The 19,925-nt window shown below is 26.4% G+C and overlaps 2 protein-coding genes across 2 annotated transcripts; one reads left to right on the top strand and one right to left on the bottom strand.

Moving 5' to 3' along the window:
- Positions 1–125: 125 nt before the first annotated feature.
- On the top strand, positions 126–4,626 carry OCT59_025048 (uncharacterized protein; the record flags this gene model as incomplete). The annotated part of the gene is made up of 24 exons (XM_066135831.1): positions 126–390; positions 464–539; positions 722–739; positions 816–894; positions 979–1,059; positions 1,123–1,215; positions 1,289–1,389; positions 1,514–1,524; positions 1,597–1,671; positions 1,743–1,789; positions 1,868–2,052; positions 2,120–2,154; positions 2,225–2,290; positions 2,356–2,438; positions 2,508–2,610; positions 2,691–2,788; positions 2,852–2,917; positions 2,995–3,043; positions 3,114–3,199; positions 3,274–3,438; positions 3,502–3,543; positions 3,611–3,656; positions 3,921–3,978; positions 4,060–4,626. 24 exons carry the CDS (start codon positions 126–128, stop codon positions 4,208–4,210), a joined length of 2,079 nt encoding a protein of 692 aa, XP_065991828.1. The 3' UTR covers positions 4,211–4,626.
- A 281-nt stretch (positions 4,627–4,907) lies between these two features.
- On the bottom strand, positions 4,908–9,343 carry OCT59_025047 (uncharacterized protein; the record flags this gene model as incomplete). Its single annotated transcript, XM_025318631.2, has 20 exons — positions 4,908–4,940; positions 5,014–5,068; positions 5,145–5,236; positions 5,444–5,578; positions 5,648–5,807; positions 5,889–5,991; positions 6,069–6,164; positions 6,245–6,470; positions 6,538–6,679; positions 6,745–6,815; positions 6,882–7,189; positions 7,258–7,534; positions 7,603–7,683; positions 7,895–8,079; positions 8,146–8,226; positions 8,333–8,576; positions 8,658–8,857; positions 8,951–9,058; positions 9,130–9,195; positions 9,271–9,343. The coding sequence occupies 20 exons, from the start codon at positions 9,341–9,343 to the stop codon at positions 4,908–4,910; spliced, it is 2,736 nt and encodes a 911-aa protein (XP_025175601.1).
- Positions 9,344–19,925: the final 10,582 nt, after the last annotated feature.

Genomic DNA, 19,925 nt, shown 5'->3' with positions numbered 1-19,925 from the left:
CTGACGTAATACTATGTTTCACAAATTTTTTAATATTTTTTTTTTAAAAAAAAAATCTCGGTGGTTTGTTTGATTTTTAAACCGACGTTTGAGTATTCTTTTTTACGTTTCTATAAACGGCCATAATGGGGCAGAATATGTCTTCATTTGCCGAAATATCTCCCAAATCATTAATTTCTTCAAAGAAGCGATCGGCTGTACTTATTATTAGTGTTGCGGCTGTATATTTAATCAAGCAATATGTCGAACAAGAGAAAAAGAAACAGTCCGAACGTGCCGCAGCGCGTGCTGCAGAAGGCCAAGATAACAGAAATAGAAAACAAAAAAGAATCGGTGTAGACGCGCGTTTCTTAGCGCAGATCAAAAAATTATTGCCAATTTGTATACCAGGTAAGTTGTTGTTCTAACCTTTGTCTTTTCAGCAATTTCCGCGTTCATTTTTTATATATTCGACTTTTATTAGGAGTCGCCAGTAAGGAAGCCGCTCTGCTTATAAGCTTAGCTATGGTATTAATAGCTCGCACATGGCTTGATATATGGTAAATATCAGATTAGCAATCTATCAATAAAAAAAAGCGTGTATAACTATTAAAATTTATTTTGTCAGTTATATTGACAAAAATTGTCACCTAATAATATGCAATGAACTTATAAGAATGACTAATAAATTATTTATCTTCATAATTAATTATAATTTTTATTTATTTGCTACATTTTATAGGTTTTCTGGATTTAACGGGTGTGTCATTAAGTGATGTTGTATTAGTTTTTTGTTTTAGTCGCACTCACAGTACTCGGTTCTAAAATTTATACAGACATGTTGTTAAAGCGATTGTATCTCGCGATCGGAAAACTTTTATCGCTCGAGCCGTTGTGGAATTTGGATTTATGATGGTATTTCACTTTGTTAACTTTTTTTTTTATTTTTCACGCGTCTATTATTTCTATTTATATAGTCAATTATGTTAATTATAATAGTGGCCAATGAGTATAGTGAATAATTCATTGAAACTTACTATAAGCGCGTTGTCTTTAGCGTTCCGAACTAGGCTTACAAGGGTAAATTTATTTGTTATTTAATTTTTACGATTTAAATTAAAATAAACTTTTCTTTTCTTACAGTATGCTCACGAACAATATTTAAAAGATATTACTTTCTACAAAATATCGAATATCGATAACCGAATCCAGAATTCGGATCAATTGCTGACACAGGTATAAACTCGATTACTTTCGGTTTATCATATTAAAAACCTGCAAGATGGTTAAGCTTCCTTCTTTTGATTAGGACATTGATAAATTCGCAGAAAATCTAAGTCATTTATATTCGGATATTACCAAGCCCCTAGTAGACATAGTTTTGTTTGCATATAAACTGGGTGAAGCCATGTATGAACTATAATTTTCAATTCATTTTTTATCCATGTTTTTGTTAAAAAAAAAAAAAGAAAGAAAGAAAAAATGACAAATTATTCATATAAATTCCAAAACGTATACGTGTAACGCGTTTTAGTGGTCGAGAAGGTAATCTAATTAATGAGCTATATTCTTTCAGTTAAATTATGTATTCATTCTATTTTGTTTCTTATTATTTAGCTCCGATTTATATGATCGTGTACTTCCTTACTTCCGGTGCTCTTTTACGTGCAATTTCACCACCTTTCGGAAAATGTAAGGTATTTCCATTTTTTTTTAGAAATTTTTTTTTGTGACTAAATTCCTTCTCTCCGAATTTTATACAGTTACCGCTATAGAACAAAAACTTGAAGGTGATTTTAGGTTCACACATGTAATAATAAATTTTTTTTTCCTTCGGATTATAGGATTCATTGATTCTTCGATATTCACTTTATTATTCATTTTCTAGTCGAGAATTATCACTCACTCTGAAGAAATTGCCTTTTATGGCGGTGGTGAACGAGAGCGAACTGTTGTAAATGGAAGTTTTGATAAGATTGTGCGACACGTGAAAAAAATATATCGACTTCGGTTCGCTAATGGAATTTTCGATTCAGTATTGGTTAAATATTGTGCCACTATGACAGCGTACTAGTATGTTATCTACTATTTTATATTACTTATTACTTTTGAAATCACAAAATTATATAATCCTTTTTAGCTTGCTGGCACGCCCTGTATTTAACCCGCAATATGGTATGTTTAAGTAAATATTTCATCATGTTTTAATATAAAATTATAAAATATAATCTGTTTATCTTTAAAGCCACTGAATATATGGGCAAACTCGATTCCGACCCAACGAAGATTATGGAAGATTATTCAAGAAATTGTAAGTAACATTGATTTATTTATTTTAACATTGTAATGTAGATTAACTCTTTTTTTTTTATTTAGCTGGTTATCTTGTAAATTTATCACAAGCTGTGGGTAGATTAATTCTTGCTGGACGTGATTTGACCAGATTTGCGGGATATACTGTATGTCTACTTTTCTCTTTCTCAATTATTCTAGATATTTATTAATCAAATTATTCTCTATTTAAATAGTCGCGTGTTGCAGAACTTTTTGATGTTCTTGAGGATGTTAATAAAGGGCGATATGAACGTACAATGATAAACAATGACTCAAATGAAGCTAATATCAGCCGAGGTAATAAAACGCTTTGATTTTATAATTTGTGATTATTCAAGTATCCGTAATTTATTTGCATATTTCTCTGTGAACCATAGCGGTTACACCGAACGATCTCAAAGGAAAAATTATAACAAAAGATGGAGTCATTATTTTTGAAAAAGTTCCTATTGTTACACCAAATAATGACATATTGGTAAATGCCATTCCTTTATCTATATTTGTTCGTTGCAAATTGCTTATAGTTCGATAATTATAGGTGAAAGAGTTATCTTTCGAAGTTGAAACGGGAATGAACTGCCTTATTTCCGGACCTAATGGATGCGTATGTATACTTTCTTAACTATTACTTTACTTTAGCATATCGGAGAAGTCCCGTACAATTAATTTCTTTTAAATTAGGGAAAAAGTTCTCTTTTCCGTATTCTTGGTGATTTATGGCCCTTATTTGGTATGTTATTATTTTGTTTAAATTTCTATTTAGATTCATAATATAAACTAAGATAAATCCTAATTTATAGATGGTGTTGTTACTAAGCCAACAGCATCAAAATTGTTTTACGTACCTCAAAAACCGTACTTGGCGCTTGGCACGCTCCGTGATCAGGTATGAAATAGATTATTATTAGTTCTCGTTTATTTTACATAATTATTTTTGTTGAATATATATTCTTTAATTAGGTTATCTATCCAGATACGAAAGCTCAAGCACGTTTCAAGGAGTTTGATGATGGCAAATTAATGGAATTACTTAATGTCGTTCATTTAGAATATTTGGTGAAGCGTGATGGAGGCTGGGATGCAGTTCAAGATTGGGCTGATGTTTTGTCGGGTGGGGAAAAACAGGTGAATAAATTTGAACATTGTATATTAATCGAGATTTGATTAACCTTTTTCATTTAACTTTAGAGAATAGCCATGGCTAGACTTTTTTACCACCGTCCTCAATTTGTAAGAAATTTCCTTTTGATATTACTTGATTTACGAATTACGAATTATTGACTATAATTTTCAATAGGCAATTTTAGACGAATGTACTAGTGCAGTAAGTGTTGATGTTGAGGGTATTATGTACACCCATGCTCGTACTTTAGGCATTACATTATTTACTGTATCTCATAGGCATTCATTGGTAATAATTTTTTTTTTAATTATTTCGTTACATTTTTCCTTGGATATTCATTGCTAATTAATTTAACTTTTTGATTATTGTGCTTTTATGCTTTAATTTTATTATAGTGTGAGTGTACTACAAGTTTTTATGTTGCCTTTTTTTTTGTTTTTGTTGAGATATATATAGTTTTAATATTTACTTTTAAACAAATTAGTTAAATATCACGAATGGTTGCTTCGTTTTGATGGAGAAGGAGGTTACGAGTTTAGAAAGTAAGTATCTTCTTTATCGATATTTATGTTATTTAATATATTTTTATTTTTATACCAATTAAACATTATACATATTTATAGACTTGAAGAAAGCGATTTAACAACACCATTTACCTCACATGGTAAAACCGGTAAAGCTAGTAAAAAGAAATTTGAGCTTGGACAAGATGATGAGGGTGAAGAAGCTGATAACGAAAAGAATAGCTCTTCTAGTAGCAATAATTCAGATTGAACTTTTAGCCGAAAATGACACTAATTTAATATTCATGATATTATTTATGGTCTTCACAAAATAATCTTTATAATAGATGCATCTCGGATTAATGTATTTGTTAGTTGTAGCAGGATTAATTATTTATTTTTCATTATATATATATATATATATGTGTAGAAATCATTAAAAAAACATTTTTATTACACTAAAAACAAAATGACGATTATTTAGTAATCTGAAAGCATTTAATTTTTTATTATATATATAGAGAACCTATAATTTCAAATTTAAGAGTTTTTATAGAGTTTTATCTTTTAAGCAGATATGTAGGAACTTTGTATTTTTTTTCTATTATTTGTGACGCATTAATTTGATATTGTAAAGAAATTCTTTTTTAATATGCATATAAATAAAATGAACTATAAATTAATTACAAATAATCGATATTTCTGTTAAAAAAAATCAAAAATGTCTAATAAATTATGATATTCCACTTACAAATAAGGCGAAAACGAATGTAAATAAATTTCTATATTGCAGAGTTTCATGATATGCAAAATGGTTTGATCATATAATCCAACGTTAAGAAATCAAATTGTAGTCCACAAAAATAAATAATATTATAAAATGATAAAATGATATTAAAATGAAAGTAATCCCGTGCTAGATTTGAATTGTCTAACAGTTATAAGGATCATACTCAACTCGAATGAAGCTATAATATTGACGTGTCATTCGATTGTGAATACTACGGAAAAATGAATTTATAAATTAGAAATTAGAATTGGAAGTCTAAATGTAGAATCATGTATTAATTATACCTTTTCTTTACAATGGTAATGAACAACAACACCGTTAGGAAAAACGGCAAATACACTAAAAAATAAATTTAGTAATCATAATGGTTAGATGTAACAAGATGATGATTATAATAGCAGACAAAACCGCATACCTTTGCCCAATACGACGCGTACATTGTGGACACATCTTATCTTCATCGATTTTAACTCTCCGAGATCGATAAAACATTAATTGTTCTTCAACCTAGATTTTTATATCAAAACGTAATTAATTTTGTATCTCACAATTGGTATAATTTAATTTATTGGCCAATTTTATAATGCCTAATAAGAGTTGGCCAGCATTAGTCATCTGATATGCGGAATATTTAAGCTATTAGCAGACTAATCTAAATATTGGTTTGGGACCAGAAATTTGGTATATTTCGCTAGTTTGCATAGATTTATTTACCTGGCGTTGATCAGCTTTCAATAAATTCTTAATAATCATATTCATATTCCTATTCTTATTGTTCTCCCTGATATATTTTTCGACAAATTGATACAATTCCGATACTTTAGTTGTGAGAGGAAGCATATTCAAAGCCTATATAATGACAAAGTTTACAATCATAAAATTCCATATAATAATGAATTATTAGGAAAGTTAACTTACATCAGAAGCACTAACAAATGAACCATGCCGCGATAACAATCGTATTGCTGGTTCTAACATTAATTTTTCGCCATTACTTGGTCGTAGATATACTTTCAGTAACGATATGAATACGTTTTTCGTAGGATCGTCAGTTTCAATGTAATTCTTCACACAATATCTATTACACATAAATAAATATATTTAGATAACGATAAATGGTTCTTTTTTAAAAAATATGAGTATTAAGTTCTATATATACTCTTCTGCCAACTTTTCGTTCTTTAACTTGTGCACATAAATATTTAAAGCCTGGTCATGTTGGCCGAGACGACTAAGAAGAATCGCACGAGCTTCATAAAAGTCTAAGTAGTGCATAAAAATGTTTGATTTAGTTTGAATTCTTTTAGTTTAATGACACAAATATTACAAAATGGTGTACCATCTAAACGTAAACGGCCTAATATTTTTTCTGCTTTATAATGCATTGATTCATCCAAAAATTTCAATAATCTTTTATTTGTATCTTCGATTTCCTCTAATATAGAATAAAAAAAAAGAAACGTTACATATATTTAAACTTAATGAAATATTAGAAAGAAATTTTTAATTAATTACCTCCTACTTCTTCTGAATTCGATTCTGATTTTTGCGATTCTAATTTTTGAACATTGGCCAGGTATTTAAATATCAATTTATTGTGAAAGTCTGGAGTCGGATCTTTAAGTACATAAATGATATGTTCTAAATATTTTATGCATAAATCGTATGAAAATCCCTCAAGATATTCTAATACTTTATTCCTCGGAAGATTATCAACCTCTGGATGATCACCAATAAATATCTAAATAGTCAATAATTAGTAAATTTATTTCTTAGTAAATTTTATAAAAAAAAAAGGACAAACTCACTTCCATCCCTTCATCAGGATTGGTTTGCAACACCCATGTTGCAAATTCTAAAATTAAATCAAAATTTTCTGGTCCAAGCTTTTGAAGATAATACCCGGTCTGAAAGGTCCCTTTCATTAAGCCTTCTGAAGATTGTCCAAGTCTAAAAAAAATTTAGTTGTATGAGTAATATTATAACACATTAAGTGCTTTAAAACAATAACTAACTTTTTTAAAAGTTCCAGAGATTTGCGATGTAAGCCTTTTCCATGATACAAGTCTTTTAATTCTCTGTATTTCTAAATAATCAAGTTATCTATTATTACTCGAATAAAATAACACTAATTTTTCATATATATACATACTTTGCGCTCTAATAACAGTCCTTCTACTTCCTCAACATTACAATAATTATGTACCCGAAGAAGTGGACCAACCAATGCATCATTAATGACCATATAAGATTTTAAAAGAGTGGTGTCCACCAATTCTGCAAGCTCCAAAGTACCACTCAAATTCCCATTTACTAAATTAGTTCGGTGCGAAGGCGAAGCTGGCGGTGTTGGTTCGTTAGTTTTATGAGGCTGCTGAATTAGAATTTTAGATATTCTATGACGCCGATCAGTCAAAAATTTTATTAATGTTTGAACCGCTTCTTCCAACAGCTTCCCCTCTAAATGATTTAAGTAGTTAAAATACTGAAATAAGAAAATTTTAAAAAATATCTTTTTAAATGAATACCAAGAATTTCCAAATTTTCGGTTTCTATCTCATCCTCCGAAGATTTTTCTTCTTGATCATTATTAATTTCATCATCAACTATTTCATCTGAAGGTTTTAAAACTTTCGGACGTTGTACAGGCTTGTGGAGAGCTCCTGATATCGATGGGGGATACAATGCAATAACTTCTTTAGGGTCCACGTCTAATTCTTGAAAAATTGTAATAGCATCATCAAACTTATTCTGATGGAAAAGATAATGTGCGTAAAGTCTACGTGTCTCTCGAATTTTTGCGTCCTATATAAATGACAAATGACATTAGTTTAATCATTATAATAACATCACAATCATTTAGATATAATTACCTTATCTTTAAGCAAAGTAGGTTCAATTTTAGCTAAACTTAAAGCTTCATCAAATTCATTTTGTTCAACCAATTGATCGATCTTATGAGTATAAATTAAAAAAGATTAAACACAATAACGAACATACTCCAATACTTTGTTTAACATAACCATCCCCCCGTGTGGCTGCGTACATCATTCAAATCTCAACCAATCAATGACTTCTCTCCTATATGTCATGTTAAACAAAGTATTGAATTTATGTTGACTAATAAAATAATTTATAATCTAAAGTAGTCTCCATTTCTTATACCTGTTTTTCGAAATTCAAAGGAATAAATCTCCAAACATTACTAATACTAGCAACATACAAATATTTTCCTTGGTTAATTAATCGTGCTTGAGGAAGGTCAAAAGTCTGGACCAACTTCTGAGTTACAATGTTTCTGACTTCCACATGTTTCGGTAATATCGCAATAAGATACGGATAAGAACATCCTTTAATTATAAGAAGAGTGAGCGCTTAATAATATGGATACAACAATTTACGTTTTAATTTCGCACCTATTTCTTCTGGAGTTCCTGTCCAGTCAATTCCTGTTTTCCGAGTAGTAATTCCATCAAGTCCAGTGAAAATGCTCATATCTATTTTAGTAAATGTTCATACTCAAAATTAAATGTCAATTTATAGCTAAAGATCACAAAAAAACTAATAATATTTCTCGATATCAATAAAAAATATGATACCCACTATCTTTAACCAGAAGAATTTCACCTTGAGGTAATTTTGTCACTAACGGCTTGTTGGCCTTAGCACCAATTGACATTCCCATATATGCAAATGAAGCACCTCCAGGTGTATTATGTGAAGCAAACAGCTCAGTCATCACACCGGAATTAACGTCTATCAAGACGTATTCATTCGTTAACCCAAGACAAACTTTATCACCATTAACCCAAACCATTGTTTTAATTCTATCTGGAATTGAAAGTTCCTGAATGTTATAGTTTAGGAGTTGTAATAGAGAGACAAGTTAATTATAGATAAGTCAAAAAGAGAAAGAAGGTTTACTCACCTGAGTACAAATGAATTCTGTATCTCGCCATGTAAAAACAAGCAATTTTTTTCTTACACCAACTGCTATCATTGGAATCCCTTCATTATCTTCGCTAATTTCTACATTGGTATCAATAGCAAATATATTTGCACCACGTGTTTTTGTTAATTGCCTTTGTAACTCAAAGGTTTGCAGATCATAGATATTCACGTATCCATCTTGTAAAGTTTTAAACATAAATGGTGGTTAATTAATGAATAATAATAATGTAATTTCGATTAAATAATATAATATTAATTATAATAAAATACCAGAAAGCGATATCAACACTTCAATATCTTTAATAATATCCAATTGTTCAATGGGCTTTTTGAAAAAATTCTTAGTTTCCTTTAAGTCTACTTTCACCTCTTCATCCTCTATTATATAGAGGAAAGTAAATCTCCTTTCAATTTCAAGTTTGGCTGAAAAATAATAAAATAGAACGTACCTATGGGCTCATTAACTTCGTAAACATACAAGGCGCCTGAAGCGGTTCCCGTAAATAACTTTTGACCTGGATTTTTATCTTAAAAGTAAGCATTCGGTTCAACTTATAAACTTTAACAACAAAGAAAAGCATTAAACAAACCACAAGCGAAAATCGATTCTATTTTATAGGGTACTTTATCTAACGCTAAAAAAACATTGAAAGCATCGTGCATTTTTGATAAATTAATGAAAGGAATGGTCCTTAAACTAGGAAGGTATTATTCAAAGATGTCATCCAAAGAATCTGATCTTAATAGATTAATACGCCATACGCCATTCATTTGTGTAACTATTGTAACTATTTTAACCAATCATAATTTGTGAATTAGTTAGAAACGAAATGATAAAAGAAATTGGTAGGTATTTCATAGAACTCTGTTTTTATGAATTTTTAACCTAAAATAATGATACAAAATATTGATAATGCTACTATGTCTAAATATTGTATAGGTACTTAGCGTAAATCTTAATGTATATTCTGGGCAGAATTATGGCATTAATGGAACTTTGGCCGGCATCAGAAAATAAATGGGACGTACGTCTGGAATGTGTGCCAGGTTGGTGGTGCAGTAATTTATGAGTTATAAACAACCAAGTTTTATTTCTTAAAAAAGCTTTTGAAGATTCTTCTGTAGGCACATTTTTAACTGTTCTACAAGTTTACTTAAAGGCCAGAAGGCATTCTTGACTTTACATATAAAAACTTAATAATTCTATCGTATCCAAAAAAGTATAAATTAATTTTACCCAAAACAAAATATTTTTAATTAAATAAGTCAAAAAATAGGCAAAAAACACATTTATTACCAGTTACACTATTTATTCTTTTTTAGAATATTTTTCTGTTCCAGTACTCACGCCATATGCGATGATAAGATAATCAGATAATAAGACGATTATGCTACGACAGCTACGTCAATTATCAATGAATCATTCTTGTTGATCAAAGAGTAAAAATGGTATAATTTATTATAGTTTTCTTTATTACCGATAACAAACATAAAATATGTAAGGATAATTGCCATTAACTATTCCATAGGTTTATGCTTTTATGCTATAACAAACTGTTAAAATTTTTGAACTTTCTTTTAAAATAGAAAATTATATTAAAATAAGGAAAAATTTTTATTTTTAAAATTATATTTAATTTTTTTCATTTCAGTATAATATAAAATTTAAGCATATTTTAAATATATTTTTAAATATATTTAATAAAAATACTTTTTATAGGTTATATATAATATTTAATATTTAGAATAAATGTATTTATAACAACTTGTTACATATTTTATTTATAACATCCTTTTTTTGTTTTTTTTAATAATAAATTTAGTATGTGCAAATTTTTGTATGCAAAATTTAATTTAGAGAACTTTACTTATAGACAAAATTTAGCAGTTTCTTAAAATTTTTTAAAAAAATTCTTGTCTTTAATCTTTTGTTTTTAAATTTTAATTGGATAAAATTGGAGTTATTACAAGTTATTACAATTAGATTTATTCTAATATTTAATAATAAAATTTTTTTTTAGCCAATCAAATTTCAATCAATATAGAGGTGAAGAGATTAAAACTACTAATTGAAAAACATTAGCTGATTTTTAGTATACTTCTAAATAAATTGCTTTTTTGTTTTAAAATTTAATTCTTATTCTTATAATCTGAATAAATTATTTTGTACTGAGTCAATTCTTTACCTTTATATCTTTTATAAAGTTTTTTATCTTTATAATAAAGTTATTTATATAACTAATTTTCAAAAATATATATTTTTTTTATCATAATTACATTTGTTGAATATTGCATTTTAGGTGATACTTTAAATAGATGCAATATTCTGTTTCTTACATTACTAATAAACTTTTCTATTATTCAACATTATAGTTACATTTTATTATATAATTATATTAATTAAATGTTCAAAACATTTTATTATTAAAATCTATTCTATATAGTCACAATTTATCTATAATTATTATTACATTTATTTTCAAAAATCTTATATTAAAAAGTATTATTTATAGTCATAGTTATATAAAAAATATAATAAATTGCACTACTATTATTTGATTTATCTCAGTAAGATAATTCTAACAAGTTGTATTGCATTTTTTTATAATTATTAATTACTAATTTAATAAAAAAAAATTTATTTTTCATCTGAATAATTTCTTATACTCCCTGAATTTAATATATAAAAATAATGTTATACTGATCATTTGCTAATTATTTTTTAAAAAAAGAAATAATGTAATTTTTAACAAAATAAATTTTTTTTTAAAATAAAACTTAATATAAGTTTCATACAACCTTTAAATAATAATTTATAGGTAATTTTAACTGCTTTACAAATTTACTTAATATTTTAAGAAAAATTATAAATACTATTTTTAATATTTTTAAACGATTTATGATTTAGAAATAAAAAATTTCAAATCTTACTTAGGATAAGGAATAAATTAATTTATTTAATAATATATATATATTTTTTAATAAATTATAATAAATACAGGTTGAAAAGTAAAAAATCAGATATCAATCAATTACCAATTAGTCACCAATCAGATACTTGATAGATAACTGATTAGTAACTGATGATTGGTGACTAATTAATATTTTTGTCAAATACCGTTTGACCCAGTAATCAGAAAAAGATGAAATATAGCTCATTGGAATCATCTTAATAAGACGAATCTAATGGCAGTAAAATTGCATTTTTAGGATTAATACTTAATTTCTTATCAACTTTTATCTAGAAATACAATTTCACTACCATTAGATTTGTCTTGTTAAAATGATTCCAATAAGCTATATTTTATCCTTTTTTAATTATTGAATCAAAAATTAGCAAACTGTTTGATTGGTAATAATATTTGGTAAAAATGCTAATTAATTACCAATCAGTCACCAATCAAATACTTAATTAGTAATCGATTGGTAAACTATTCTAGCGTTATCTCAAAAAAAGCATTGGTGATCAGTATTATGTAGAATTATGTACTGTCATGTAAACAGTGTAGTGATAAATAATATGTAAGTATGTAACAAATAAGTTTTTACTAATTTAAAAAAACTAAATTCCTCAGATAAATATAAATAATGAAAATACCAAGGATATAATGGATATGATAATTTTTATATGATTATATTATTAGTGTTTTTTTTTGAAATAATGCTAGGTTAAATCCAATTGGTAACTAATTAATGAGAACTCTGAATATCTTTTAAATAACTTAAAGGTAATATATACAGTCAACTCTCTTTATAGTCACACATTTGGGACAGTCCATATTTGGTGATTATAAAGAGATGTGACTATATAAAAAATTTCTTATATTTGTATATCATAATTCCTGCCAAAAATTAACATAATTTTAGCCAGAATTATACTTAAAACTTTATTGTATCATAACTTCGCCAATATTAATCGTGGAGAGATGATCTTACCGCCATTCGATTCGTCTTGATGAGACGGTTCTAATGGTATAAAATACGTCGAAATCCAATCACTAGATTAATTTCCGAAATTAAAAAAATATTAATGGTTTTTGTGTAATAACTCTGCCAATATTAATCGTAGAGAGATGATCTTACCGCCATTCGATTCGTCTTGATGAGACGGTTCTAATGGTATAAGATACATCGAAATCCAATCACTAGATCAATTTCCGAAATTAAAAAATATTAAATGGGTTTTAAGTAATAACTCCGTCAATATTGATCACAGAGAGATGAGCTTACCACCATTCGATTAGTCTCGATGAGGCGATTCCAACGAGCTATAAATCGTCTTTTTACAATCACTAGGTACTGAGAAATCTAGCAAAATGTTAAATGGCGCAGTAAACGTAAATCAAGAAATATTATAATGCCGATGTTCAACATTTTGTTGAATAACTCGTCAGCCAGTGATCGGAAAAGGATAAAACTACCACCATTCGATTCGTCTCAGTGAGACGATTCTAACAAGCTATGATACATCTTTGTACGATTATTAGATGCCAAGTTATTTAATATATTCTTTATATAACTGTGATTATAAACGGTTCTTTTTAATATAAGATTTTTGAGGATAGGTGTGATAGTGACTATAGATAGATTGTGACTATATAGGATAAATTTTAATAATAAAGTGTTTTGAACATTCAACTGGTGTGACTATATAGTAGAATGTGACTATAACGGGAGTGACTATAGAGGGAGTTGACTGTAGTAAAATGCATTTTTAGCAATAACTTAATCAATGCTAAAAATGCGATTTTACTATGATTTGTCTCATTAAAACAAATCTAATAAGCCTAAATTTGTCAAAATCCAATTACTAGATCGCTTAAAAATGGGATATATAAAATAAGAAAATTTGAAAATACCTCTAAAATATGCAATTCTGACTAAAATTAACATATAAACTCTATACAAACTCTAATGTAGGTTGCATGAGAGATATTTAAAATCCTGATTGATACTTGATTTTTCACTTTTTGACCTGTAAAAATGCATTAAAAAATTTATTTATTATTAAAATGTAATAAAAAAAATGGAGATTAACTATATTTTTCACCTACTAATTATAGTTAACCCTTGTTATAACGAATCCTAAGGTTCAGATCTCAACTTTGCTATAAAGTTATAGTGAAAATTTTAAGAGATTTGATTGGTTAATTCATTATAGCGAGGGGAAATTTGTTATAGTTATCTAAAAAATTCACTATATTTATTAAGGGTTCGCTATATCAAAGTTTGACTGTATTTGGTCATTTTTTTAATAAAAGTTCAGTTACTGAAGAAAAAGCTTTAATTTTTTTCACTCAAGTAATTGTAAAATGCTTTTATCAGCTTTATTTATAAACTTTCTGAGAATTCTTTTAAAATTCAAATAAATTTTTAATTAGGATTCTATTTACTATTAAAATAAATTACTTTATAACATAAAGTATATATGAAGTTCAAAAGTCAAAATATTTCAACTTAGGAAAGTCAAAAGTTAAAATTAAAGTCAAAATAGTCAAAATTACAATGATCCTAGCATTACCATGTAAAAATGGTAGCTGGATTTGTTGCTAGATTACATATAATCTACATATATGATCCAGATGATTATTTTTGGTAATTATAAAACTTTTATTGATCTGATCGATTCTTTTATGCTACACATCACCTTTTTTTCTTATATGAAATATTTTTCTAAAAAATTGTTAACATATTATATCGACAATAAAATAAGGTTTGTAAAGGGTATTATTATATTAAAGAAAGTTGGGAATTTTTTAATAAAAAGAAATTATTTTGAAAAATGTTGCAAATACTAAAATAATATTATAAAATCACATTCAATAAAAAGAAAACAAACAATCTAACGTGATAATTAGTTATGCAGAATATAAGAAATCATAAATATTTCTTTAATCTCTTATAAATAATATCAATAAACTTTATAAAGGAAAAAATACTGAACTAAACATAAGTTTGAATAATTTAATTATGAAATTAGGCATTAAATAGTACTTCTTATATCAGAAGATGATGGTTATATATGGGTTTACATATTAAATTAGAAAAAGAACACTTTTTTTTTAATATAACATATTTAATAATATTTTATATTTGTAATGCATAGGAATAAACTATTTAGTGTTAATTATATTTACAAATAAAATACATAATTTATTATAATAAAAGTAAGAAAAATGTAATATCTTAATAATTTATTATAATAAATAATAAAATTAAAAATACATAAAATAACTTTATCACATTTTTTGCCAATAAAAAAATACATTACAATAAAATAAAATTATCAAAAATAATTTAACACAAAAATTTTTCAGGTTTAATTATATAAATTTGTATAACTATACTTTCATAGGTAAAATAGCTTTTTTTTAACTAATATTTTTTTATTTTTATTTTAAATATATAGACAGCAACAGTTTTAATCAATAAATAATTACCAAAAATAATTGTCTGGATCATGTGTGCAAATCATGTGTAATCTAGCAATAAATCTGGCTAACATTTTTTACATGGTAATGCTAAGGTAAATAGATAAACTGTACTGTACGATTGAATTAAAAAAAGTTTATACAATATAGTACAATGCTTATATATATATATAATATATAAGAGTTGTACTGTACTGTACGAAAAAAACAAAAAAAAATTCATACAATACAGCTAAAAATTGGATCACGTGATAAATATTATAAATTTTTTAACTTAACAATTTTCTCACAAAATAATTTTATTTATTATATTAGATACACTGTTAAACTAAAGCAAAACTAACACATTTATACTTTATAATAGTGTTAAAAATCATGAGTTTATTTTATATTTTATTAAAAAGATTAATAAATTTAAAATCAAAAATTTTATTTTAACATGAGTATATGACTAACAGTAAACAATACAAAGATGATCTAATAAAAATAAAAGAATTACAATGATAAAAATTTACTGATAAATAAAGGAACTAACAATAAAGTATAATTCCAGCTAAAATAGCAGATATCAATAAATAAAATAAATAAATAATGATAAAACAATGAAAGAAACAAAAGGAAATAAAGTGAAATAAGAAGAAACAAAGAACAAATAGAGATAAATAAAGGAAAAGTAAAGGGATATAAGGGGTGTGCCAAAAATCAGCTAATTTCTCTCAATTAGTAGCTTTAATCTCCCACCCCTACCTGATTGAAATCTGATTGGCTAAAAAAATTATTACTATTAAATATTAAATATTATATATAATAATCAGTATTATATAATTATCTTAACTTCTAGTGATTCAATTTGAACAAACTTTTTTTTGTTTTGTAAAACTAGATTTATAGTGCTATAAATTAAAAAAAGTTTATTAAAATTGGATCACTAGAAGTCAAGATAATTGTATTATAATAATTATTATAATGTAAATACAAATATCTTGGCTTTTAGTAATTCAATTTGAACAAACTTTTTTTTGTTTTATAAAGCTAGATCTGTAGAGCTAAATAAGAGATAAGAGCTATAAATTAAAAAAAAGTTTATTAAAATTGGATTACTAGAAGTCAAGATAATTACATTATAATAAATATATAAAAATAATTAAATTACTTATATTTATATTTAGATATATAAATATCACGTGATATATATAGACTTGATCTGAAGCTTGATCTTCTTTCAAATCAGCTGATTTCTGGCACGCTCCTAATAGAGATAAAGAAATAAAAAAAGGAATGAAAAAAGGATAAAGGAAATAAATGAGAGTAAAAAAAAAATACAAAGTCCTACAAAAAAAGAAAAAATAATAACAATTTTTTTTAATTAAGTTTTAAAATTTCTCTTCTTGAAATTTATCTGAAGACTTAATATCCACATCAGAACTAAAGTCCTACAAAAAAAGAAAAATATTTAATTTTTTTTAATTAAGTTTCAAAATTTCTCTTTTCAAAACTTATCTAGAGACTTGATATTCATGTCAGTACCAAAGTTCTACAAAAAAAGAAAAAAACTAATTTTTTTTAATTAAATTTCAAAATTTCTCTTTTCAAAACTTATCTAGAGATTTGGTTATCCATATCAGTACCAAAGTCCTATAAAAAAAGAAAAAATAATAATTTTTTTAATTATTTCAAAATTTTTCTTTTCAAAATTTCTCTTTTTGAAACTTATCTGAAGATTTGGTGTTTATGTCAGAACCAAAATCCTACAAAAATAAAAATAAAAAAAAATAATTTAATTTTTTTTAATTAAGTTTCAAAATTTCTCTTTTTAAAACTTTATCTGAAGATTTGGTATTTATGTTTATGTTAGAATTAAAGTTTTTACAATATATATATATAGTATATAAAAAAAAACAGTTTTTTTAAATAAAAGTTACAAAATTTATTTCAAAACTTAATTGGAAAGTTGGTGTTCATATTGGAGCCAAAGTCCCTATAAAAAATAAAAAAATTCAAATAAATTTTGTAACGTAATACTTATGAAACTGAAGTAAAAAAAAGATTATTTGATTCAATCATCTGATCTAAATCAAATAAAAATCTGCGAACTGCAGATTATAATTGGCAGGCAATCTAAAGGAAATATTTAGTAAATAAAATTTAAATATTTTATTTTGCTTTACTTAAACTTAATAACCGATTGTATTTATGAAACTTAATCAAATATTACATATCCGATGATTTTTATAAATTGACCATAAATCATATATGTTAAAATTTAAATGATTTTTAATAACTTCTAAAATTGAGCTAAAATGTGTGACAGATCTGCCAAACTTTTGCCGATTTGTTATATGACCGAAAGTTTTAATTTTGACCAGTAATTATCTTCAAAACATAGTATACACTTTTTGAATATACTTTTAATCATGTAAAATGATTATAAGTGAAAAATTTTCCATATGTTAACTATTACATTAGGATTAATGATTGCTGTGATAGCGACTATAATCAATTTGTGACTATATAAAAGGCATTTTACTATATAAAAAATCAGAACTTAAAAGTGATATAACTTAAAAGAGAATGTGTTTATATAGAGGGTAGCTATAAAGAGGAATAATTGTATTATAACTGGATATGAGTCTATACTCAAGAATAATATTTGTAAAATAGTTGTGTATGATATTTTCTCCAAGTGGATCCAAATAGTAGAAATTCTTAATTATCTCAAAACTTAGGTAATATTTTAACTATAAAACTCAAAAGTCAAAATGCAAAAAAATATGTTACGGTAATAGTATCATTGTATCAATCAACTGATACAGTTTTAAGTCAATAAAATAGTAGAGTTTAGACCGCTTTCTTAGAAGATTTGCCAATCAGATAGTTTTCTACAACTTGAAACTTAAAGCAATATAAAGAACATGAGAAATTTTAAGCAGTTTTAATGAATATTTCCAAATCTATGACAACCGGTAATATATATCCTGCAGATAACTCTGCCAATTATTACTTTCATCCACTAGATGCAAAGCTTTTAAAATTGTTTAAGAATGAAGATTAGTGATCCGATCCTAAATCCGTTTAATCCGGATAGATCCTCAATCCGGATTGAATTTGGATATCTGCATCCTATAATTTTTAAAAGGATGATCCGTTAAATAATCCGGATGACTATCATCCGGATGACCATCTGGATGTCCAATGTTTGATTTTTTCCTGAACTTTTCCATTTTATCGTTTATAAAAAAATTTTATGAAATGGAGCGGTTATACAACCCCTTTTTATTTCCTTCTTTACTAATACTGAATTTTTTTTCTCCAATCCCTCAAATTTCTTTGAAATGTAATTACTCTAATAAATAAAATACAAAATATTAAAAATAAAATGGATGATTCTAACTATATTCAAAGTGATGATTTTAATATTGACATAATCGAACAAAACCTTTCAGAAAAAGATAAAGATATCTAAATAAGCTTAAATTAAGAAATTTTTTTCAATAATAAAATTAATAATCATTCAAATTTTTATTAAAAAAAAAGAAACTGAAACAAGTTCCCTATTAAGTTCTATAAGCGGAAATCATGTAAATAAAAGAAAAAAATCATCATTTACGAAAAATCACTTTGAAATAAGATACAATATAAAAGGAGAATAAACTCATACTTGTATAATCTTGGATAAAAATGGTAATCGATGTGGTAAAGTATATCGAAATACAGGAAGCTCAACTGGAAATCTTGTTGTACATTTACGAGATGTTCATCAAATTATCGATGAGGATAATGAAAATGCTCTGAAAAGGGTAAAATTTTTTGCTACAATTAAAAATTTATTTAAAGTTTTTTATTAATGTTTTAATTATATTTAAATTTAGCTACGAAATACAAAAATCACAGATTTTGCTCAATTTTGTCGACCTCATCCTAAGCATATTCAAAAACAACGAGAAGAATCAGTTCTTAAATGGATGTTGCTTACCGATCAACCTCTTGCTACTATTACAAATCCAGCATATAAAGAAAAAATGTCCCATTTTGATCCTTCATTTGTAGTACCTGGAGAACAAAAAATTAAAACTATGATAGCTAAAAGTTATCAACATAATTATGAAAATTTAAAGAATATTCTAAACGAAACTGCTGCAACAGTATCTCTTACCACGGACCTTTGGTCCAGTAGGGCTAAGCATGGATATATTGGTATTACGGCTGCATGGATTACGCCCAATTTTAAGGTCAAAGATGTAATGTTAGAGATAAAGTATGCACCATCTCCTCATACTGCAAATTTAGTTGCTGAATTACTTTATGATTGCATTTCAAGTTGGGATCTTAATGGGCGTGTAACAGCAATTATTACTGACAACGGTTCTAATATGAAGGCGGCATTTCCTATTTTAACTCAAAAAGATCAATGTGAAACTATTCAAAGACTTCCCTGTGTTACACACACACTTCAATTAGCAATTGGGAAAGGATTGGTACCTGTAGAAATTTTAGCTGCACGTACAAAACATATACTCAATTTTTTTTCAACACAAAAGCAGATAGAAAGATTGGAAGAAGTGCAGCGTAAGTTGGGATATGAGGATATAATGCGCTGTATACAAGATGTACAGACCTGTTGGAATTCTTCATATTATGCTTGGGATAGACTTTTTTATCTCAAAGATGCAATAATTCAACTTCAGACTGATTTATATACTAGTACAAATAGAGAGGATAAAAAGGATGGTACTAAACTAAAAAAAATCATGTTATCCGAAGAAGAATGGGAATTGTTAGACAAATTAATTGATCTTTTATCTCCATTTGAGGGA

Source organism: Rhizophagus irregularis, chromosome 5 (assembly GCF_026210795.1).
Source record: "Rhizophagus irregularis chromosome 5, complete sequence".
NCBI classification, from domain to species: Eukaryota; Fungi; Glomeromycota; class Glomeromycetes; order Glomerales; family Glomeraceae; genus Rhizophagus; species Rhizophagus irregularis.
The sequence above is the reverse complement of the archived record's forward strand: the minus strand, read 5'-3'. Positions and strand labels throughout refer to the sequence as shown.